The sequence below is a fragment of the Martes martes genome, assembly GCF_963455335.1.
Source record: "Martes martes genome assembly, chromosome: 7".
NCBI classification, from domain to species: Eukaryota; Metazoa; Chordata; class Mammalia; order Carnivora; family Mustelidae; genus Martes; species Martes martes.
In genome coordinates, this window is record NC_137894.1 from 68,697,461 (window position 1) to 68,722,610 (window position 25,150).

Genomic DNA, 25,150 nt, shown 5'->3' on the forward strand with positions numbered 1-25,150 from the left:
TTTCACAAAAATGCATTCAGTGACAAAGTATCAATATTGGTTTAATACCAGGTTCTTTTAAATTATAAGTATTTTATGACAACCAGGCTTTGAGGTATTTTAAAATTCCCTAATTTGTTTTTCCCACAGAGAGAAAAATACTTAAGCCAAAACAATAAAAGTTACTGTTTATTGATCATTTTATATTACAACTAGTTCACACACTAAAACATAATTATCACTCATTCTCACCTTTCAATAATTTTATGTTTACAAATAAATAATAACTGTGATTTACTTACTGCATTTTCTAGGGTATTTGGAAGAGCCGTCCAATGAGGGTTATACAGCATGCAGTAGTCCTTAGACGGTAAAGGTTTGCCATTTCCAGACGCATGCAGGATTGCTTCCTGAGCAGCTGTCTAGGACATGAACGATAATTTTCACATTGGTAATAATTTGCTTTGTCAATAACTAAGGATTTTAATAATGCTATTCATATATAGGTTTGACCACAGTTCCTTAAGAGGGAAGGTCTTCCAATGAATTTATTTCTTCTTGTTTGAGGAAATATTGAAATTATATACATTCACCCAGAACACATTCTTTTATGTGTTAAGTATTATTAACACATGTGTTAAGTAACACATGTGTTAAGTATTTTACGTGTTAAGTATTATTTTATGTGTTAAGTGTTAAGTGACTTATGTATTAAGTCACTTTCTTATGGGGACACAATTATGGTCCTTGTTAAAAGGGCTGTATCCTACAGAGGACTGTTGCTATGCAATAACTTCAATATTCTCTTCACACCCTGAAACTTTCCTTCCCAATCTCTTATGAGTTATTACTTCATTGTTTACGTAGCATAAAAGAAAATGCACTTGAAATCCCTCAACTTGCCTTGCATGTCCACTCTCACCATTGTTATTTAAAATAGCACTGGAAGTCCTAGCCTCAGCAATCAGACAACAAAAAAGAAATAAAAGGTATCCAAATCAGCAGAGAAGTCAAATCTCCACTATTCCCAGACAACATGATACTCTATGTAGAAAACCCAAAAGACTCCACCAAAAAGTTGCCAGAACGATAAAGTCACAGGATACAAAATTAATACACAGAAATCTGTTGCTTTTTTTTTTTTTTAAGATTTTATTTAGAGAAAGAGCACAAGCAGGAGGAGCAGCAGGCAGATGGAAATGGAGAGAGAGAAGCAGGCTCCCTGGTGAGCAAGGAGTCGGATGCAGGACTCCGTCCAAGGACCCTGGGATCATGACCTAAGCCAAAGGCAGATGCCTAACCAACTGAGCCACCCAGGTGTCCCATCTGTTGTCTTTCTATACACCAGTCATAAAGGAGCAGAAAGAGAAATCAAGGAATTGATCCCACTTACAATTGCACCAAAAATCATAAGGTACCTAGGAATAAATCTAACCAAAGAGGTGAAAAAACTATATTCTGCAAACTATAAAACACTAATGAAAGAAATTGAAGAGGACACAAGGATATGGAAAAATATTCCATGCTCATGGGTTGGAAGAACAAATATTGTTAAAATGTCCATAGTACCCAAAGCAATCTACAGAATCAGTGTAATCCCTATCAAAATACACCATTTTTCACAGAGCTAGAACAAACAATCCTAAAATTTGTATGGAACTACAAAAGATCCTGAATAGCCAAAGCAATCTTGAAAAAGAAAAGCAAAGCTGAATGCATTACAATGATGGATTTTAAGCTCTATTACAAATCTACAGTCATCAATACAGTATGGTACTGGCCCAAAAATACACACACATCAATGGAACAAAACAGAAAACCCAGAAATGGGCCCACAGCTATATGGTCAACTAATCTTCAACAAAGCACGGAAGAGGGACACCTGGGTAGCTCAGTGGGTTAAGAGTCTGCCTTTGGCTCAGGTCATGATCTCAGGGTCTTAGAATGGAGCTCCATGTTGCATAGGGCTCTCTGCTTAGCAGGGAGTCTGCTTCTTCCTCTCTCTCTGCCTCTCCTCCTACTTGTGCTCTCTCTCAAATATAAAAATAAAATCTTCAAAAAACAAAAACAAAAAACAAAACAGGAAAGAATATCCAATGGAAAAAAGTCTCTTCAACATATGATATTGGGAAAACCGGACAAAAACATGCAGAAGAATGAAACTGGACTACTTTCTTAAACTATACACAAAAATAAATTAAAAATTGATGAAAGACCTAAATGTGACACAAGAAACCCATCAAAATCCTTGAGGAGAACACAAGCAGCAACTTCTTTGACACTGGCTATAGCAACTTCTTACTAGATGCAGCTCCAGAGGCAAGGGAAACAGAACCAAAAATGAACTATGACTTTATCAAGAGGCGCCTAGATGGTCAGTCAGTAGAGCATGCAACTTTTGATCTCATGATTGTGAGTTTGAGCCCCACTGTGGATGTAGAGATTAGTTAAAAATAAAATCTTAAAAAAAAAAAAAAAAGGACTTCATCAAGATAAAAAGTTTTGGCACATTAAAGGAAAAACAAAACTAAAAGGCACCCTACTGAATGGGAGACGATATTTGCAAATGACATATCTGATAAAGGGTATCTAAAACCTATTAGAACTTATCAAACTCAACACCCCAAAAAACCAAATAATCCAATTAGGAAATGGGCAGAAGACATGTATAGACATTTTTCCAAAAAAGACATCCAGGTGGCTAACAGACACATGCAAAGATGCTCAACATCTCTCATCATCAGGGAAATAAAAATCAAAACTACAATGAGGTATCATCTCATGCCAGTAGGAATGGCTAAAATAAAAAACAAAGGAAATAAAAGATGTTGACGTGCACGTGGAAAAATGGGAACCCTCTTACACTGTTGGTGGGAATGCAAACTAGTATAGCCACTCTGGAAAACAGTATGGAGGTTCCTCAAAAAGTTAAAAATAGAGCTACCTACGACCCAGCAACTGCACTACTAGGTATTTACCCAAAGGACAAAAGAATACTGATTCAAAAGGGCACATGCACCCCAATGTCTATAGCAGCATTATCAACAACAGCGAAATTATACAAAGAGCCCTAATGTCCCTCAACTGATGAATGGATAAAGATGTCGCACATATACAATGGAATATTACTCAGCCATCAGAAAGGATGAAATCTTGCCATTTCAGTGATGTAGATGGAGCTAGACTGTGTTATGCAACCAAAATAAGTCAATCAGAAAAAGACAAATATCATATAATTTCATTCATATGTAAAAATTTAAGAAATAAATGAACAAAGTAAAAAAAAAAAAAACACCAAAACTCTTAAATACAGAGAACAAACTGGAGGTTGCCAGGGGTAGGAGGATGGGTGAAATAAAGGGTACGAGTAAGAGTACACTTATCTTGCTGAGCACTGAGCAATGTACAGAAATGCTGAATAATTATATTATATATCTGAAACTAATACAACATTGTATGTTAATGACACTTTAATTTAAAAAAAGAAATGGGGCACCTGGGTGGCTCAGCAGGTTAAGCCTCTGCCTTCGGCTCAGGTCATGATCTCAGGGTCCTGGGATCAAGCCCCGCATTGGGCTCTCTGCTCAGCAGGAAGCCTGCTTCCCCCTCTCCCTCTGCCTGCCTCTCTGCCTACTTGTGATCTCTCTCTGTCAAATAAATAAATAAAAATATATTAAAAAAAAAAACCAAATGCACACAGAAAAATGTGTAAGGATATTCACAATATCATTTGTTACAGGAAAAAAAAAGTCAACAACTTTCACTAATAAGGAGCCCATTCCATTATGATATGCACAGTACATAGCCATTAAAAAGAAAGAACTAGGGGAGCCTGGGTGGCTCAGTTGTTAAGCATCTGCCTTCGGCTCAGGTCATGATCCCAGGGTCTTGGGATCGAGTCCCGCATCGGGCTCCCTGCTCGGCGGGAAGCCTGCTTCTTCCTCTCCCACCCACCCTGCTTGTGTTCCCTCTCTCACTGTGTCTCTGGCTGTCAAATAAATAAATAAAATCTTAAAAAAAAAAAAAAAAGAACTAGATCCAGGAACAGATGTTCACAGTGAGAAAAGCATGTCCCAGACAGATACTTACAGCATGATCGTTTTTAAGTAAGCTCTATGCCCAACGTGGGGCCTGAACTCACCAAAGATCAAGTCACACGCTCCACTGACTCAGTCGGCACCCCAATGTAACCAATTTTTATTATAAAAAAAAGTGATCTCCCACCCCAAGTTCCCTATATGTATCTGTACATTTATGTGAGCTTAAAGATGTGGAGAGAGACACACACCAGGCTATTTTCAAAAAAAAGAGAGAGAGAGAAAAAGGCAAAGGTAATAGTGTGAAAAGACTGGAGAAACTAAAAAGGAAAAACATTCAAAAACAGAAAAGTATGAAGTCCCTCTCCTCTTATCCTGGCTCTCAGTCACATATTTACACAGGAATTTCTTTCATATGTTTCCAGACACTACCCATATACATTTAATATACATGAATATATATATATATATGAATACATGGATACATATCTCAAATATGTATAGTTTTATACATGAGGTCAAACTATACAGCTCTGTGGCTTTTCTATACATTCCTAAATTTATAAAATAGATTTTCCATATTGACACACACTGCCTTCTTCTACACAATATATAACATTCAGTGTTACTTTTATAATTACTAAAACTAAGAGATTTTTAAAAAGCTTAAATGTTCAAGGAAGTACAAAGATATTCAAAAAGGTAAGATTTATTGCCTTTTTTTTAAAAAAGTGATTATAATCATCCCTACAACTGAAGAAAATTCAACCCTGAATAAAGCGAAACTCATTGATATTGGAATTACGAAGGCAAAACATAAATTTCAGTGGAAGATTAGTATTAAAAAAGTAGAACCAAACACAACTGTAGAATAATTAGTATTCGATGTGAAACATGCCGCAAATTTCATTAGCAAACTACCATGCTTGAACAACTTCAGCATTTCCACTATATTTTTTAAAACACTTTAAAAATTTTATTTGTTTAGATGACACAGAGAGAGAGAGAGAGAGAAAGAGAGCACAAGCACAAGCAGGGAGCCCGATGTGGGGCTTGATCCCAGCACCCTGGGATCATGACCTGAGCAGAAGGCAGCCGCTCATCCGACTGAGTCACCCTGGCGAACCACCACTATATTTTAAAAAATATCTTAGTAAATTTCTTACGGAGATTGTATAGCTTCAAAAATTTAGTTTATCGGGCGCCTGGGTGGCTCAGTGGGTTAAAGCCTCTGCCTTCGGCTCAGGTCATGATCTCAGGGTCCTGGGATCGAGTCCCGCATCGGGCTCTCTGCTCAGCAGGGAGCCTGCTTCCTCCTCTCTCTCTGCCTGCCTCTCTGCCTACTTGTGATCTTTCTCTGTCAAATAAATAAATAAATTCTTAAAAAAAATTAAAAAAATTTAGTTTATTAACAACAGATATCATGAGCTTTGGAATTAAGAGCCCTGGGACAGAATGGTTTCACCATTTACTGCCCATGTTCCAAGTTACCTGACCTGTTTTAAGCTTCAACATCCTCAGCTTTGACACACAGTTGTCATGAAGACTGAGGTAACGCAAATATTTGCACATATTAAGCTCTTAGAAAATGGTAACTATTATTATTATTAATAAGACATCTAGCAACCTGCCAAGTACTTGTATTATGCACAAAAAATATGAGGTGATTAATGGTTGTTTAGGGTTTGGTGGGAAATGGGGATACGAGGTGATAGCTAAAGAATGTGGATTTCTTTCTTTACCCACGTACCCCCTGACACACACATGCACAGCTTCCCCCATTATCAACATCTGCACCAGAGGGGTATATCTGTTACAATAAGCGAACTTACATTGGTCATTACCACCCACAGCCCATAGCTGACATTTAGGATTCACTCTTGGGTGTTGTACATTCCATACATTTTTTTTTTTTTTTAAAGATTTTATTTATTCATTTGACAGACAGATCACAAGTAGGCAGAGAGGCAGGCAGAGAGAAGGGAGGAAGCAGGCTCCCTGCTGAGCAGAGAGCCCGATGCGGGGCTCGATCCCAGGACGCTGGGATCATGACCTGAGCCGAAGGCAGAGGCTTTAACCCACTGAGCCACCCAGGCGCCCCCTTTTTTTTTTTTTTTTAAAGATTTTATTTATTCATTTGACAGACAGATCACAAGTAGGCAGAGAGGCAGGCAGAGAGAAGGGAGGACATTCCATACATTTTGACATGTACCCACCATCACAGTAACCTGCAGAGTAAGGAATAGTTTCACTGCTGTAAACAACCTCCGTGTTCCACCTATTTGCTTCTTTCTGGGGTGATGTAAATGTTTTAAAATGGACTGTGTTAACAGTTGCACAGATCTGTGAATATACTAAAAGCCAGTGCATTGTACATTTCAAATAGGTAAACTACATACTATGTGAATTACATCTCAATAAACCTGCCTTCCCCCGGAGAAACACTACACAAGAAATTACAGTCTTACTATGAAGATTAAAAACCAACCTGAAATAATCAGAAACAGAATGTGATTAAAGTCAGAATCTCTAATAGAAACTGTGATAATTCTTATGGTGTTAGAAATGCAAATTCTTGGGCCCTATTCCAGATCTACTGAATCAGAAATCGGCAGGCAGTTTATTTTTACAAGTCCTTCTGGAGATTCTGTTACGTGTGTTTGAGAAGCAGAGCATCTCAAGATTTAGTGTGCATACAAATCATTTAGCAATCATATTAAAATGCAGATTTTGACTCAGTAGGTCTGCGTGGAGTGTGAGATTCTGCATTTTTAACTAGCTCCTAGGTGATGTTGATGCTGCTGGTGTACGGACCACACCTTGAGTAGCAAGGCCCTAAGAGAACAGAGTAGTGGAAAGCACATTACTGTGGGTCAATTAGTAGGGAAGCATAAAGAAAAGGCTTGAAACTCAGTGACCCTTCAAGCATTACAAACACCAAATTAGGTGAGGCTTGTGGTCCACCCACATGTCAGTGTTAGATCATTTGACGAAGATCCTACGATGGAAGCACAGGATATCTTCCTTCACATCTTCCAAGTTAGAGACATGCTGCACACCAACTGGGTTTTCCTTTGTAATCAACTGTGGTCCGGTCTTCCATGACTTTATGCAACCTTTAAAAATTATGTTTGCATTTTCAGTCAGTAATGGAAATATTCTCTTAGTAAAAAGCTTAGTATCAAGGGCTTAAACAGATTTAGAGATAATACTCTAGGCCCTTTATTTCATAGCTCTAACAGGTCCAAAACGACCAAAATGAAGTGGTCTCAGGGGCCAAGATTAGAACTCAGCTCTCCAAAACCTAGACCAGCACTCTTTCAACTCTGCTACCATTTGAAGTTGCTTCCTGCAGTTTCATCCTCAAGCAACTCTTAGTGCCCAACCAGCACCCTCCAGTTTTATACTGGTCACATGGATCTCTACATTGGCTATTCACTCCCTCATCTGTGATACCGGTGTAGATCTCCTACCCCAAATTCCTCTAATACCCAATTAGTTCCTCCCACATCTTTTCCTTACACTCTTCTAAATACTCCCAACTCTAGGTCTCTAGAGCTTCACGCAATATCCTTTCCTAGGACAACGCCTTACTGCTCCCCCACATCTTCCCTCTTCACACCAGGTCCTACAAGTACTGACTGTGGTATCAGGCTTTCTCCAGGATCATCAAATCATCAGTTTTATAGCGGTGCCTTCATATTCACATCTTACTTGATCCTCATAGACAAGATAACTTGACTAGCCCATGGTAGTGAAGTAGTACTTCCTTTTCTGCCCCAAGTTTACCTCCTTAAAACTTCATGGGATGTCTGTTGCTCACAAACAGTTCCGAATTTACTTTATCTAGATCACTTGACTTCAGTCATATTCCCTATCATCTTCTTTTCAAACCAAAAATATTGGTGTCTAAATCTATCTTAATGTTACAGTGACTTATGCCTTTGCTCATTTTTCTCAACAGTTTTCGGTATGACAGGTGTCAAATGATTACCAAAAGCCTAAAAAGGAACACGTGCAATGATGTCTACTACACTCCCATGCCTGCACACGTACTAGCTCCCCATCTTCTCAGACCATCGGACCGTAAACTAAAGGGACACGTATAGGAGGAGCCTGACCACGTCTGTATACTTACGGGGAATAAGCCTTGCACTGACCTTCATGTCCTTGTCTTTTGGGAGTACGGCCATGCTGTACCTGCTCGTCTTCCTGGGCATGTGAATTACAGGCCTCTGTTCCAACAGCCTCCTGATGCTGACTCACCAGCCCAATGTTAACCTCGTGAGAACAGGACTGCTCTACTCCTGCCCAAGCTAATAGCACAGTTCAAGGATTCTTCTTTGACCCTGGTTCACAGGTTTGGTTTGCCTTCTACCCTTCTTTCTTCTTCAAACAGTATCTTCTAGCAGATCTCTTTCCCAAATTGAAGTCTTCACATATTCTTCTCGAAAAGAACAAATCTCTACTAAAAAATCTCTACTGTGCTCCCTCCTATCCTGTATACATGCAACCCTTCGGGTCTGCCAGAACTCTGTATCTTGGCTCGTTTTCACCTGATGAAGTAAAACTCTGAGTAACACAATGTTAACCTCTTCCCATGTGTACATTTAATTCCCTTTAAAAGCCACAACAGGGGGCGCCTGGGTGGCTCAGTGGGTTAAAGCCTCTGCCTTCAGCTTGGGTCATGGTCCCAGGGTCCTGGGATCGAGCCCCGTGTCAGGCTCTCTGCTTGGCGGGGAGCCTGCTTCCCTTCCTCTCTCTCCGCCTGTCTCTCTGCCTACTTGTGATCTCTGTCAAATAAATAAATAAAATTAAAAAAAAAATAAAATAAAAATAAAACCCACAACAGATTTGTTAAGCATGGTTCTTCTTTCCTCCTAGAGATTATGCTCAATGCTCTGTACAGCAATTTCTTAGCTGTTATTATAGATCAGTGCCTCTTGAACTTTAACGTTTTCGTTAAATGCAGATTCTGATCTGGCAGCTCTTGGGTGGAGCTTATGATCATGCATTTTGAATAAGCTTCCAGGTGAGACTCTGGTTATACAGAGTTATGGTTATATAGGCTCTGGTTATACGGAGTACATGGTTATGCACTGCATCATGAATAGTGGTGAAACTAACAAGTCTTCTAGATATTACTGGGGTCCTCCCAGGAATTTTCTCAAGAAGTGAGTCACACTGTACCTGCAGTCTTCTGCTGGCATAGCCAATAGTCATATTTTTGGCCAGGAGTTCCACTCACCCATGAGTTCCTTCAAAACTCTTCAGTATATGCATCCCTGGGTCCCAGCTTCCCCCAACCCCTTCACAGTCTATCAATCAAACCAGATTCATGTTATTTGTATTGCTATCCATTAGACATACAACATCCTTTAGTTTCAAGGGGCAATGTACAAATGTGACTATAATTCTCTCTCCAATTAACCCCCCAGCAATCTTTCCTCATGAAAACTACAGACTAAGTTATTTCTGCATGTTTAGACACCAAATACAAGAACTGGGGCTTAGGGATAAATTTTGTTAATAAACAAAAACCAGCAATTAAAAATATGCTATATTCCAGGGGCGCCTGAGTGGCTCAGTGGGTTAAACCTCTGCCTTCGGCTCGGGTCATGATCCCAGGCTCCTGGGATTGAGCCCCACATCAGGCTCTCTGCTTGGCAGGGAGCCTGCCTCCCCCCCTTTCTTTGCCTGCCTCTCTGCCTACTTGTGATTTCTGTCAAATAAATAAAAATTTTTAAAAAATTAAAATGAAAAAAAAAAGACACTATATGCAAAATAAATAAATAAACAACTAAAGATGCTATATTCCTAAACCAGAAGATAAAAAGTTGCAATGCAATCATGAATGCTAAATGCAACAGGAGCAATAGTCACCTACCCCATCACCCTTATATCCTAGCAATGTAGGAAGCATCCCTTTCTTTATAGACATCTTTCCCTTTACACAGCTAGAGTTAATAGCAATACAGTAAGAGCAGGAGGGGGCCTCTATAGGAAAGACAAGAGTTGAGGTTGTATGTCTTGAACGACACATTCCAAAGTTAGGCTTAAGTAACTGACTTTTTTTTTTTTTTAAGATTTTATTTATTTATTTGACAGAGAGAGAGTGAAAGAGGAACACAAGCAGGGAGAGAGGGAAAGGGAGAAGCAGGCTCCCCGATGAGCAGGGAGCCCAATGTGGGACTCGATCCCAGGACCCTGGGACCATGACCTGAGCTGAAGGCAGACGCTTAACGACTAAGCCACCCAGGTGCCCCCTAGGTAACTTTCTGATCATTCATTATTATGTATTTTCTATGCCTATTTCCTAATAAGTTATATAATTAACAACCTGCATTGTTTCTACTCCTACCTCCAGGATTCAAGGTTGATGGAAATGATGTACTCAAAGTGACTAGACCCAGACCCATAAAGATTAAGTGTGATCTTAACCATTTAATTAGTGGCTCAGCGGGTGCTAAGGCATCGAACAGGTATTTACAGGGAATCAGGAGTCTGTGGGCCATGGGAAAAGCCGAGCCAGCATCATCCTTGCACTCAGAAAATCTGGGGATTGTAACATACAGGCAAAGAGGTATTACGGTGTGGGGAGAAGACATTCATTTATTCAGTATTCTGCAGTCTATGAGATGCTAGGGGAGACAGCAGAGAATGAGGCTGGTGAAGTTTCCCCTTCAAGGGGCTCCTTTTTTTACTAGTTACTTAGATCTATCCTTCTTCTTGGTTTTCCGTAAGTAATCTTACTACTTAATGATATATCTCAACTGTTAGAGAATTTGTGATTTATACCAGAATTCACAAATTCAAATGACTACAAGGCCAGGCAACATAAAAAGTTGATTTAAGATTATAGTGCATAGTGATGTTTCGCAAATTCTGACCTAAAAACAATAAAATTTTTAACAAAATCTTAGTGTTTTGGAGTAAGGATCTGTATCTGGAGACTTTATGGTCTAGAGTTCTATAAACAGACCCAATTTCAGGTGATTTTTAGCCAAAGTTATCAAATATATAATATACATAACTTCTATCTTTAAACTCTTTCATACGAATAAATTCACAAGTTTACCCAGTTAGTTTTCCTTTTTTTTTTTTTAAAGATTTTATTTATTTATTTGACAGAGAGAGAGAGAGAGAGAGAGAGATATCACAAGTTGGTAGAGTAGCAGGCAGAGAGGGGGGAAGTAGGCTCCCTGCTAAGCAGACAGCCTGATGCGGACTCCATCAAGCTAGGATCCTGAGCTCCATCCTAGTACCCTGAGATCATGACCTGAGCTGAAGGCAGAGGATTAACCCACTGAGCCACCCAGACGCCCCTCCAATTAGTCTTCTGACGTATTCTTGATGCACAAGAAAACATTATTGCACAACTTAGTGGAAAAATATCAAGGAATGTTTAGAAACCCTGGGTTCTAGTTCTCTTTTTCATGCCTTTCTGTATGATCTAGGACAAGTCATAATCTTCCTGAACCTTTTCAGGATTATTTTGAGAGGAGATGTAGGTTACATTTTGGGAAAGAGATAGCACAGCCATCAGTGACTGATAAAGCAGACAATGGGATGCAGAATCCTCAGAGGTAGGCTAGAGGAGAGAAGGTTAAAAAAAATTTTGTGAAGAATCTAAGAGTTAAGGAAGGAATGTGACAGAACCAGTATGTCTAATATCATGCTGTTGTAACAAAATACCACAGACTGAGTGGCTTAAACAAAAGAAATTTATTTTCTCATAGTCTGGAACCTAGAAGTTCAAGATCAAGGTGCAAACATACTTGTCCTTAATTGATTTCTGGTAAGGGATCTTTTCTTAGCTTGTAGATGGCTGCTTTCTTCACATGGTTGGGAAAGAGAACAAGGCAACAATCCCATCATAAGGGCCCTGAGCTGATGACCTCATCTAAACCTAATTATCTCCCAAAGGCCAGTCTCCAAATACCGTCACACCGGGGGTTAGGGCTTCAACCTGAGTTTGAGGGCAATTCAGTCCATAGCGTTTTTGCCCCTGGCACCCAAATTCATTTTCTTCTCACACATAAAATACACTCATTTCATCCCAACAGCGCCCAAAGGCTTATTAACTCATTCCAGCATTAGCTCCGAAGTCCAAAGTTTCATCTAATATCATCTAAGTCAAATATGGGTAAAACTCAAGATACAGTTCATTCTGAGGCAAAATTCCTCTCCAGCTATGAACCTGCAGAACCAGATAAGTTATACGCTTCCAAAATACAATGGTAGGACAGACACAGGGTAGACATTTGCATTCCAAAAGGGAGGGGCGCCAGGGTGGCTCAATCATCAGACTCTTGATTTCCACTCAGGTCATAATTTCAGGGTCCTGAGACTGAAGACTAAGCCCCAAGTTGGGCTCTGTGCTGGGCATGGAACCTGCTTAAGATTCTCTCTCTATCTCTCTGCCCCCGTCTTCTGTCCCATCCCCGACACTTCCTCTCTCTTGGAAAAAAAAAAAAAAAAAAAGGTGTGTATGTGTGGGAAATCAGAAGGAAGAAAGTGGTGACAGGACCCAAACAAGTCTAAAACGTAGCAAAATAAATTCCATTAGATCTTAAGGATCAAGAATAATCCTTTTTGGTTCAACGCCCCACCTTCCAGGCACATTGGTAGTCAAGCCCACCGAGTCCCCCAAGGCTCCAAGCAGAGGCCATAAGACCTGCTGAAACTGAGGCAGTGGCCTGATCTCTGATTTTGCCTTTGGGTTCATTTCTCCTCCGTCCTGAAGAATAATCCACGCGTCTAGAGCCACAGAGCTCCACCATCCCACCCGTCAAATCCAAGAAGCCCAAGAGCCTTCCTTCATTTACACTTTACTATACGCAGTCAGGAGGACTCACACTGCTCCATCAACACTTTGCTTAGAAATCGCCTCAGCTAAGTATCTAACTGCTCTGCTCACAATTCTTCCTTCTACACAACACTACACTACATCACAGTCGAGCCAAGTTCTTCGCCATTTTAGAATAAGGACTGTGCTTCCTTCACTTTCTAATAACATGTTCCGCATTTCCGGGACTTCACCAGAACTGTCCTTAATGTCCGTATTTCTGGCATGCATCTCAAACCTCTTCTGGCCTCTACCCAGTTACAAAGCCGCTACCACATGCTTAGGTATTCGCTGTTGCAGCACTGTTCTCCTGCCCAAATCTGCCTTAGTCAGCTTGAGCTGCCACAACAGAATACCAAATGGTGGGTAGCTTAAGCAGAAATTTATTTTCTCACAGTTCTAGAAACTAGAAGTCTAAGATAAAGGTGCCAGCATGGTTGGTTTCTGGTAAGAGTTTTCTTTTTGGCTTGTGGATGGACACTTTCTCACTGGGTCATCACATGGTATGTGTGTGGGGGGATGGGTATTAGGGGAGAGAGAATAAGCTCTTTGGTGTCTTTTCTTACAAGGCATCAATCCATAACAAGGGATCTATCCTCTGACCTCTCTAAACCTACTTACCTCCTAGAGAAGCCCTTTCCAAACACCATCACACTGGGGGCCAGGGTTTCAACATATGAATTTTGGGAACACACAATTCAGTCTACAACACAGCAACTCAGCACGTCCCTGACAGCTCGGGTAGCAGAACATACATTCTTTCCCCAAGAGGATGAGAGAGGAGCACAGAAGAGAGGGAATTAGAGAAGATTCTTTGAGTTGGTGTATTATACCAAAGGAATGCAGATTTCAGCAAGAGATTTCTCTGCTGGGGATCCTGATTATCACTTCACTGTAATAAGTTCAAGATGTAACTATGTAACACATCAAATTCTTTGAAGTAATGAAAAAAAAAAAAACGAACAGAACTTTTGTAAAAACATTATGGGAAAGATTCAGGATTCTTCAGAGAACTTTGAAGCAATTTTAGAAAACAGACCCAGGCTAAACTTTACTCATTGTTTTTGAAACAGAACTCTGTGACTGGGTCCAAATACCACCATGAAATAAAGCCCTAACAGTCGCAGCTAGGGATGGGGATTGGACTGGGGAAGGAAGACTGAAATGGAATCATGGCAAGGCCAAGAGAGCACTAACTATGTGCCACACACTCTTTTTTATTTCTAGACTTAAATGTTTAATGGGTTTAGAAATCATCAAAATAGCCAGATGTACTATAGCTTGAGTTTAACAGGAGGTCAACTGGTGTGAGGAGGACAAGATGAAGAGGGTAGGCTACATGATGCTAAAGGGCCTTTCCAATACTTAATCCCTCTTCCTTTTCTAAAAGATGAGGCAGTGGTTTCTGGAGTGTGCTGCTTCTACATGAAGAAAGTAGCCTTGTTCTTACATAACTAAAGGGAAAGCTGGTATCAGTGCCAGCTTCAAGAGCCCAGAAAGGAGAAATGAAATGATTAAACTGCCATTATTCATTCAAATGAACACAGAGAGGCCACTTAGAGCTATAAGATTAAGGAAGAGGAACAAGCAAGGGCTTCAGGGACAAAATGGTAAAAAGAAAAAAAAAAAAGTCAAAAGACTCCAGACAAAGGAAGTAGGTATCCAGTAAGTAGGCTGAAGGGAGAAATAATGCGACTGCTGAGGAAAGGTACACCAGATTTGAGTTCCTCAGAAAAGGAAAGCGATCATTTCAGGAAGGGTCAAGAAGAAAAGAGACCCACTGAGAAACCAACAACAGAAAAATCTTTAACAGTGGTTGGCCCTGAAAAAGAACTCTACAAATCAAAAAGATCTTGCCATTTTACTCATGCTCACTGGAACAGTGCCTGGCATATAATAGATGCACACTACATATTTGCAGAGGAAAAAACACCTTACTGAGTTCCACAATAGCCCTGAGAAGATCTTCCCAAGAATTAGCACAGTGAGATACAACAAAATATAAATGTGCAATATAAAAAGAATAAAATCTACACTGTGGGAGATATACGCTAGCTATGATTTAGAACAGGGGTGACCTTTAGATTTGTGAAGCCCTTGAAATCACTTTGCTCACATTTTTTAGCAAGAGCGTTCAGGGCTTTTGATTATAATTCCAGTGTGAGTTATCAGCAATTGATATATTATTAAATCAATTACTGTGTTGGCAAAAGATTATTGGGAATATGATGAATAGGATATATATAGAGATGTATCTATCTATCTATCTATCTATATATCTAGGTTACAGTTTCATGTGTATTTACATACCACCTGAATTGTTATTCTTTAGACATATGATACATGGTAAACTACACTTCAAAGATTCAGACTAACACTGTGACTTTGTTGTTCTCTTTAATATTGTACTTCCCTTTCATCCCACAAAAGCAATTTTTAGACACATCATCTCGTTCATGTTCCTAATGTTGCCTAGCAAAGTTAGGAGTACACCATAGGCACTTAACCATTTTGGATTTTGATTCTGGTTTCTTAAAAAATGTCAAAGACACCTTTATATTAAATATATTCACTAACACTAAACCTTTTAATAGCAGAGGATGCAAAATATACTCTTTCAGGGAAGTTATATATTCTAATGGAAAGAACTAGACAGGAATACACCGGTATCAAATTCCGTGTAGATAGAGCTCAGTTCCGTGTAGATAGAGCTCACGAGTTTCTGACCTCAAACTCCCTAATGAAATTCCCAAGAAATAAAAACTGAAACACGGAACACTAGTGTCCTGGCCATTCGCTGAAGCTCCGGTTGCTTAATGTTTAACTTTTAAAAAAGATTTTATTTACTTGAGAGAGACAGTGAGGGAGAAAAAGAGAGCGCACAAGCTGGGGGACGGAGGGAGAAACAGGGGTCCCGCTGAGCAGGAAGCCCATCCCAGGACCCTGGGATCAAGACCCGAAGGCAGACGCTTAACCGACTGAGCCACCCAGGTGCCCTGTTGATGCTGAATTTTAAAACATTACTGCTTTTCCTAATTATGGAAACACACTTCTGAACACATTATTTGCTACTGTTACTTAACAGACTCCCCTCCTCATTAAACTAGGTGGAGAACTGAAAACCAGAGTATACAGTGTGAAGTCTTTTTAAAAATTACTTGAAATTATTACTATTATCAACCCCCCCCCCCCACACACACACAATGAAATCGAATGAGCCCTACGGGGAAGCAGGAACTACATTAGAGGAAGCAAACCAACCAACCAACCACAAAAAAACAATAAGAAAAAAACAAACAAACAAACACCTGTATTCGAGCAATTAAACTAAAGCGCAGTCTTTGAACCGCTAAACACCCGGGGGGCACGTATAATTTTTTTCTTCTTCCGGACGGTGGAAGAAATCAAGATGTCTTAAGAAAGGGTTGACGATAGAACTTAGGTCAATTTAGAACGCCCGGAACCATGAAAAACTATGGTGAATGCTCAAGGTCAATGCAGCAAGAGGGGCTCCGCAGAGAGCTTGCTCGGGGTGGGTACTTCGAGGACTTCAAAGGCCGGGAATGGGGGTGGGGTGGGAAGACTGGAGGAGAGAGGGCGAAGAAAGGGCGGCTGGAAGGAAATGGAGAAACGGGAAGGGGGCAGGCCGGTAGTGGGCTGGAAAAGGAGTCGCCGGGCGGGAGCCCGGGGGTGGGGAGGAAAAGGGGCAGGGAGCCCCGGCCCCGCCCCGGGGAGGCCCGAGCGCCCGGCCGTCCCCCTTACCAGCGGGAGCAGGAAGCTCCAGAGCAGGACGGTCGCGGCCGTGAGCAGCGGCCGCTGCGGCCCCATCGGACTGCTGGGCGCTCGGCTGCGCGGCGCTTCTCGGCGGGCACAGGTTCCGGGTCCCGCCGCGGCGCTGCCTCAGTGGCCGGGTCAGACGGGCGCGGACGGCGCGGGCAGGCGCGGGCCGCCGCTGCTGTTGGGGCTGCCGCTGTAGCGCCGACTTCCTCTTCCGGCTCCGCCCAGAGGACGCGGAAACCCCCGCGCGGGGCACGTGGAGGCCAGGTCGGCGCGCGCCGCCAGTCAGGCGGGTGCTCGGTGCAGTGTGGTCCCGGCGCTGGCAGGCGGAGGACTGTGGGACTGGGCGTGTCTTGCTCTTTCTAGCTGCCTGACCCGAACTCTCCCCAGAGTCCAGAGGGTGGGGGGGGCCCGCCCAGAGCAACTTTTTCAATACCCTCTTCCTCCTAGGAGTCCTCGGGCGCCTGCCCTGTACTGCAGTACCGGCCTGGGCGTGCGGGCGGAAAATCTGCGTGCGCTGAGCCTTAATTCATCTGTCCACCGGCAGGTCCCGGTCACTCACACGTATATCCCAGATACGTCCATTGGGTCCCAAACTGCTGCGCCTCTGTACCCAGACGTTTCTCTCCTCCAGACTAATGTGTTTAAGACTCCGGGCGGCCCATTATCCACATACCAGTTCTGGATATAAATCAGATCATGTCACTCTCCATCACACTTAGCACAAAATCAAAAATCTACTCTGGCTGCAAAGTGTATATATATGGTCCCAGTCTTCTTCTCTGACCCCGTCTTCACTATTTCCCACGCTTTTGTAACACCCACATGGCCACCCTCTGGTTCTTTTGTACTGGTAGTCCTTCCTCCTGGAAGGTTTTTCTTTCTCAATACCGGTTCATTGGCATTCCCTCATCAGCTTAAATGTCACTCCCCCAGAGGGAACTTCCAGACAAACCCATCTAAAGGAGCCATCCAGTCACTTTCTTCACCACGTGGCTTATTTACTCTGTAAAGCACTTTTCACTCTACTGTTCTCTTATTTATGAGTTCATTTATCTGTGATGTCTCCTCCCACTTAATAGCAAGGAGTGTCTTTGCTTTGTTCACTGCCATATCTCTCATATCTATAATACCTGGCCTAAAGTAGGTCCTCAAATGTTTGTTGGATTGATATGTAATTCTAAACACTGAATAGGATACTGTACCTGCCATCCCACAGCTGAGTTTAGCAAGGGACACAGATGTGTGAACAAACATAGTTCAGGATAAATAGCGACTCTTTCGTTTGCACAAGATGCCGTGGGAGTATCAAGGGAACATGTAAAAGGGGTGCCAAAAAAAATTCCAACCTAAGCTGAGTCGAGAAGGGTGAATTAATTTTAGCCAGGCAATGGGCAGGGGAAGGGGGGAGACTTCCAGGAAGAGTGAACCATTAGTGTCAAAGCCAAAGGTGACATTGGAGGAACTGCAAAACTTGGGCTTGGCTGAAGTTATGAGTGGTGAAAGATGAAGTGAGAGAAGAGGGCAGAGGCCAAATCACAAACAGATTAGGACGTCCTGCTTAGAACTTTAGGCTGCATCCAATTGTTGGTGGAAAACCGATTAATCATTAGAGCAGTGACAATTTCTGGTTTAGAAAGCTCTCTTGGTGGCAGGCGGGGTGGCAGCTGGTTTGAAACAGGGCGAGAGTGGGAGCCAGGAAACCTCTTGGACAGCTGTGGTAACCTAACCCGGGCCAGGGATAGTGAGGGCCTGAACCGAGACAGTGACAGGAGAAATGGGGAGGAGGAGATGGACTTGAAAGATTTGTAGTAGAATTTGGTCACTGAGAGGACATGGGAGATGAAGGAGAGGAGGAGAGGGATGATTGCTAGGATCCTGTCCTGGGCCGTTTATTGAGATGATCACCACAAGAGTTGGGGTTGGGTGGGCAGGCATGCAGAGGGAAATATTTTGGACATGTTTTGAAATTCTTGTAGGACATCCAAGTCAAATGTCTCCAGGTTGATAGCTAGGAAGGTTGGTCCTAAGGTTCGTGGCACAATGAGGCCAGGAAATAGGTCTCCTGCCTGTATATCATAGACTCTTTTTCACCCTTTCTGGCTGCTGAGGGCAAGCAAGTTTCCACTTCAGTAAAATAGCTGTGTTGGACTAGATGACTTCATCTCTAAATATTGCCTCCTGCCCATAGTGGCACTTTGCCTAGTGAATCTCCAGCGTGGCTCCTGAGGCTGTCTGAAGATCTCTGGTTTTCCTGTCTATATTTATGCCCACTTTTCCTTCTCAATTGGAGAAAATTTTTTGCTTGCAGCCAAAGAAACTATTTTAGGCTAGTTCCTTGTACAATCTCTCTTTGCCTGCTTTAGTTTTCTCAGCTGAAAGATATGGACAGTAATACCTGTACTGCCTGCCTTGCATGATTTTTGTAAAAATTATCTGATTTGTAATGTGGGTAAAATTACTCTGAAAAATAATTTTTTTTAAGCAGGAGGAGGAGAAGGAGTCAAAGAGAAAGAAAAGACTGATAGAAGGCTGTGTTATTGCTGTCATCTGAAGTATCAGCATTGTTTGTCATAATTCCCCTGACAGATGGTATCTCTTTGGTCAAAGTCCCTATGCAGGATGAGGTGAAGGAAACTGGGAGAGTTAATGGAAGATGAAAAGATTCTTGTGTAATGATTCGACTACTGGTAGGGCTATTAACAGTTATTTGGAGGACACCACTGTAACACATGAATTTCCCTGCAAGTATTAGGTATGATAAAGAATACCAGCATAAGTTTTAGCCAATATTTTTCTTCCACAAATAAACTATGTATAAAAATCCAATTACAGGGGTGCCTAGATGACTCAGTCATTAACTATCTGCCTTTGGCTCAGGTCATGATCCCAGGGTCCTGGGATCAAGCCCTGCATCGGGCTCCCTGCCCAATGTGAGGCCAGATGGCCGGGGCTGGATGCGGGGCCGGATGCAGGGCTCGATCCCAGAATCCTGGGATCATGACCTGAGCCGAAGGCAGAGACTTTAACCCACTGAGCCACCGAGGCGTCCCTCTTCTAAGTGTTTTATAGTTTGTGGTCTATGTTTTAAGTCTTTAGAGCATTTTGAGTTGATTTTTGTGCTTATCACTCTTTTAATGGGAATAACGATTACCACCTCAGTCTCAGTAATTATCTTGTCCACAGATTAAAAAGCTGCTTAGAGTTTCCTGGTATTGCTTTTCTGTAAAGACTACCTGGCTTTGGTTAAATGCTTTCCTCTCTAGTACCTGTTTATGAGGCATTTCTCCTTGAGAGAACATGTGACTTAAATGGTTCCTGGTTCACAAGAGGTGACTAGGACCAGAGAGGCGAGCCAACAGCTATGGTTTCATCACTAGATCTTCTCTTCACCTGTTCACATTTTTTATTTCTGTTATTGACAGAATCCCTTCCCATTGGAGTTATGTCAATTAGTCAAATATAGTTGCCACTTCCTACATAAGAGGCGACTTGAAATTTAACTTGAATCTTAGGGAGGGCAGAAGGGTATTCAGTAGTTGAAAATATTGAGAGAAAAAATTTCCTAAAGCTCACAGTTGTGGAGCAGCATGTGACCCAAGGTGATAGACCAAAATTCAAGCTCTGGTCACTTCTCTTAGGAAATCTTGTAAACTGGAAACAATGGAAATTCCTCTTCCTCCTCCTCCTCTTCCTTCTTCTTCTTGTTCTTTTTAAAAAGATTTATTTATTTGAAAGAGAGAGAAAGAGAGCGCACCCACAGTGGAGAGGGGCAGAGGGAGAGAGAGTCTGAAGCAGACCCTGCACTGAGCAGGGAGCCCAATGGAGCCATGGGGCTCCATTTCACGATCCTGAGATCAGGGCCCTGAGATCACGACCTGAGATGAAACCAAGAATCGTGTGCTTAACTGACTGCACCACTTAGGCTCCTCAACAAGGAACTTCTTGAATGCAACGTCATGCAAAATTTAATAAAATTGTCTTATAAGCTATTATTATTATTATTATTTTAAAGCTCACATTTATACCAGTGTTCTTTGCATACATTATCTAATTCATTTAAAGCAATTTTATGAGATAACTTATTACTTTCATTTTGCAGATGAGGAAGTATAGAGGTCAAACACTCATATGAAATCTTCCACAGGGATACCTGGGTGGCTCAGTGGGTTAAAGCCTCTGCCTTCAGCTCAGGTCATGATCCCAGGGTCCTGGGATCGAGTCCCGCATTGGGCTCTCTGCTCAGTGGGGAGCCTGCTTCCCCCTCTCTCTTTGCCTGCCTCTCTGCCTGCTTGTGATCTGTCAAATAAATAAATAAAATCTTAAAAAAAAAAAAAAGAAATCTTCCACAAGATATGGAGCAGGAATTTAAATCCAATGAGATAGGATTCTGGAAAGACAGAGCTGTAGGGAGCATCCAGAATCTGTAAATTAGATTCCCCTTTGTATCACTATAGGTGCTCAATAAATGTTTGCTTAATTAAGAACTTTTGCCAATAATTAAGAAGCCTGTGTTGCTGTTTTGAGTATTTTTAGGTTCAACTAAATTACTTCTAAAGTGTCTTCTAAAGCTTAAATAGAACTAGATTTTGAGGAACCACTGGGACTAATTTTTTTAAGTCAGTTCTTTTATTTTTAAAAATTTTTCAAAGATTTATTTATTTATTTGAAAGAGAGAGGAGAAAAAGAGAGAGAGGTGTGAGCAGAGTGAGAGGGAGAGAGAGAATCTTAAGCAAACTCCCTGCTAAGCTTGGAGCCTGACATGGTATTTGACCCCAAGGTCATGACCTGAGCCGAAACCAAGAGATGCTCAACTGAGTGAGCCACCCAGATGCCCCCAGTTCTTTTATTTTGATTTGCTTAAAAAAATCTGAAAGTCTTCTTATTGGGAATAAGGAGGAAAAATTTAAGTAGCAGAATCAATATTAAGATGATTCTTTTGGGCCATAAGATTATTAAACCCAGAAATACATGTATTTTAAAGTAATGTAACTTTTCGAACAGCTTGAATTTACCAAGCTAGTGCCTGATAATAGCAGATTTTTTCCTTCCAGGTTATATTTTACACTAAAAATGAATAAAGATAACTTGATATGTATGTATGATAACATTATAGGTAGAATACTTATGAATTCTTTAAATGAATAAATTGTTTTACAAAAAAATTTCTGAAAGCAAATGTACTGTAAGCTAGAGTTATATCATTCCTGGTGTTGGGGCATAACAAGAGGTGCTATTGTCTATATAAATCAGTGTGACTTTGAAGCAGTGGTTGATTTTTAGATGTTGCTGGGAATGGCAAAGTGTAGAGCATTTCCAAGCTTCCCAGGCAGAGCAGATTGAAATCACATGTTACTAAAATCCCTTTCTGGCTTTAGATGAATTAATTGACGTGGTTTTCTAGCTTGGGCACTACAGTATTATCTCTTGGCATGTTGAGACTGCTCTAGGCTTTTAAAACCGAGTCACTTTATTACAGGAGCTTCCAGATTAATAAACTGTCATCTACAGCAAGTAAATGCAATCAGATCTTGCCACACAAGGATATTTGCAAGCTTCTAAGGTGCCATTCATTATACAACAGAATAGTTTCCACAGGACCTTTCTGGCTCTATTTTGCTATGAATCTATGAACTATTAGCTGCTCAAGGGGACAGACTCAGGACTTCCGACTAACAGTATAATTCAGGAAATTATATTGATCTCCTATTATGTGCCAGGTAAATAAGGAAAATTTACATTTGTTAACCAGTGCTCTGCTTTCCCCAGTTCAGTGCTGACAACGATTAATAAAAATAAATTAATATCTTAAGTCAACATTTAATGAACTGTCTGCTTTGGCAGGAATGTTACATTCACAACAATGTGTAGGCTGATCGCCAAGAATTCTTTGCCTTAAATATAAAGCATATAATTATGTCTTCTCATTAACAGAGCCTTGACAGTATTAGGCTTTCGCCTTCTTTTCCATGTTTTTCATTAACCTACACCTGTCATTCTATGTCAGGTGTACATGCTGGAGATCGCGGTGATAGGGCCACGAGACATCGCCAGCCCAGTCTAGGCATTAGTGTGCAACCCAGTCAGTAACTACAGCTGGTCATTTCCAGCCACTCAGATCAGCTGACATGGGAACACCAATTTAAATGAGGCTGGTGACCCACTGTCACGAGATAGAGACTTAAAGGTCATGGCTTTAAAATTCAATAATGAAAGAGAAGAGCATAGGAAATAGAGAAGAGTGAGAGAGGTATTTTACAATTTGCAAAGATAAAAGAACACTGTATGTTCTTTAACTTTTTCTGGAATTATACTATACTCCCAGGAAAGGGCACATATTGTAAACGTTCACTGTGATGAGCTCTCACAAACTCCACATGTCTGTGTACGCAGAACGTGATCAGAAACTAGCATTATAGCTCCTCCGAAGTCCCTATTGTATTTCCTTCTAGCTACTATTTGCACCCAAGAGTAACTATATATTGACTTCTGTTTCCCCCCAGTGTTATTAAGATGTAACTGACATATAACATTGTGTAAATTTAAGGTCTACAAAATGATGATTCAATATACATATATATTGTGAAATGATTGCCACAATAAGGTTAGTTAGCACATACATTACCTCATATAGTTATCTTTTATGTGTGTGTGTGGTGAGAACTACTACTTTACTCTCTGAGCAGCTTTCGTGTATAAAGAACGGTGTTGTTAACTATGGTCACCATACTGTACATTTATTTGATCCCCAGAATTTAGACATTTTATAAATGGAAGTTTGTGCCGTTGACTCACATCTCCCCATTTCCTCCATCTCCCAGGCTCTGGCAACTACCATCTACAGTTTCTGTGAGTTCAGCTTTTTTAGATTCTGTATATAAATGAATTCATATAGTATTTGTCTTTCTCTGACTTATACTCACTTAGCACGATGTCCTCAAGTTTCATCCATGTTCTCCATGCTAAGATCTTCTTTTTTATGGTTGAAAAATATTTCGTGCATATAGGTGTATATACACACACACATTTTCTTTATCCATTCATTTATTGACAGGTACTTAGGTTGTCTTCATATCTTGGCTATTGTGAATAGTGCTGCACTGGACATGGGGTGCTGATAGCTCTTCGAGTTAATAATGTACTTCCCTCAGTTATATGCCCTGAAGTGGGATTGTTGTTTTCTACAGTGGCTGCACCAATTTACATTCCCACCAAGAGTGCACAAAGGTTCCCTTTTCTCCTTGCCAACACTTATCTCTAGTTTTTTTTTTTTTTTTTTTAGATTTATTTATTTATTTACTTGACAGAGAGACAGAAAGAGTGAGAGAGTCAGAGAGCACAAGCGGGAGAACAGCAGGCAGAGAGAGAAGCAGGTGCGCCACCCAGAAAGGACCCTGATGCAGGACTCCATCCTAGGACTCTGGGATCATGACCTGAGCTGAATGCAGAGGCTTGACTGACTGAGCCACCCAGCTGTTCCTTTTGTCTTCTTGATAATAGCCATTCTAGCAGGAGTTAGGTGGTATTTTGTTGTGGTTTTGATTTGCATTTCCTTGATAATTCTTGACGTTGAGCACCTTTTTATGTGTCTGTGGGAATGGCTTTCTGACTTCTATCACCACATATTTTGTCTCTTCTTAAACTTCGCATAATTTGTAATCATATAACTTGTGTTCTTTTGTGTCTTGCTTTTCTCTCAACATTACGTTTGTGAAATTCATCCATCTTGTTGCATATGGTTGTGGATCACTTGATTCAATTGCTGTATTCCATTTAGTGAATATACTACAATTTATTATCCATTCTCTGTTTATGAGCATTTGGGTAATCCTCTACTTTTCATTAATTCAAAAAGGAAAAGCCTGAGTTTTAAATAATGAAAAACTTGACCTGAACTTGTTCCTCCAATTTCAGGTCTTGTCATTTCCCAATCTCACTGAAAGTTCCAGTCGGTCCCGGCCTCTGCACATTCTGGAATATCTGTATTTGCCACCACCTATGCCTTAACCTGGATAATACCCACTCCTCCTTTGGGCCTCAGTTTGGATGCCACTTCTTCCAGAAAGCTACTCCCTTCCCCTAAACTGCTAGTATAGGTTATCTTTCTGCATTGCCCATTTACTTGCATGTGTCCCCAGGAGACTGTGGGCAGAGGATGTGTCTTACTGTGTATACCATCCCCAGTGTGAATAGAGGTTTCGTTGAATATATTTATTTTTTTTTTACAAACCAATAATTAATTAATCCATGATAGACATGCATCATTTTAAGACCCGGTGAACTTTTACAGACACAGGACACGATATGGTCATTATGCAATTTTTCCTCAATTTTAATAAATACAGAAATTGAATGTAAACATTTATCTTTTAAAATATTTTACTCAGTTTTTTTAGAGAGAGAGCGATCACGAGCAGTGGGGAGAGGGAGAAGCAGATTCCCTGCTGAACAGAGAGCCCAGTGGGGGGCTCAACCCCAGGACACTGGGATCATGACCTGAGCTGAAGGC

General features: G+C 41.1%; 1 protein-coding gene across 2 annotated transcripts in view; it reads right to left on the reverse strand.

Annotated features, from left to right (window-relative positions):
* Positions 1–16,860, reverse strand: part of SPPL2A (signal peptide peptidase like 2A) — a 50,199-nt gene extending 33,339 nt beyond the window's left edge. The window contains exons 1-2 of one of the 2 annotated variants that reach the window (XM_080807888.1): positions 16,627–16,860; positions 282–401 (exon numbers count right to left, since the gene is read on the reverse strand). In XM_080807888.1, coding sequence (XP_080664014.1) covers positions 282–401; positions 16,627–16,692 — 186 coding nt within the window. In that variant the 5' untranslated portion in view covers positions 16,693–16,860. The remainder of the gene's footprint in view (positions 1–281; positions 402–16,626) is intronic. The other variant, XM_080807889.1, reaches the window with a different exon arrangement.
* Positions 16,861–25,150: the final 8,290 nt, after the last annotated feature.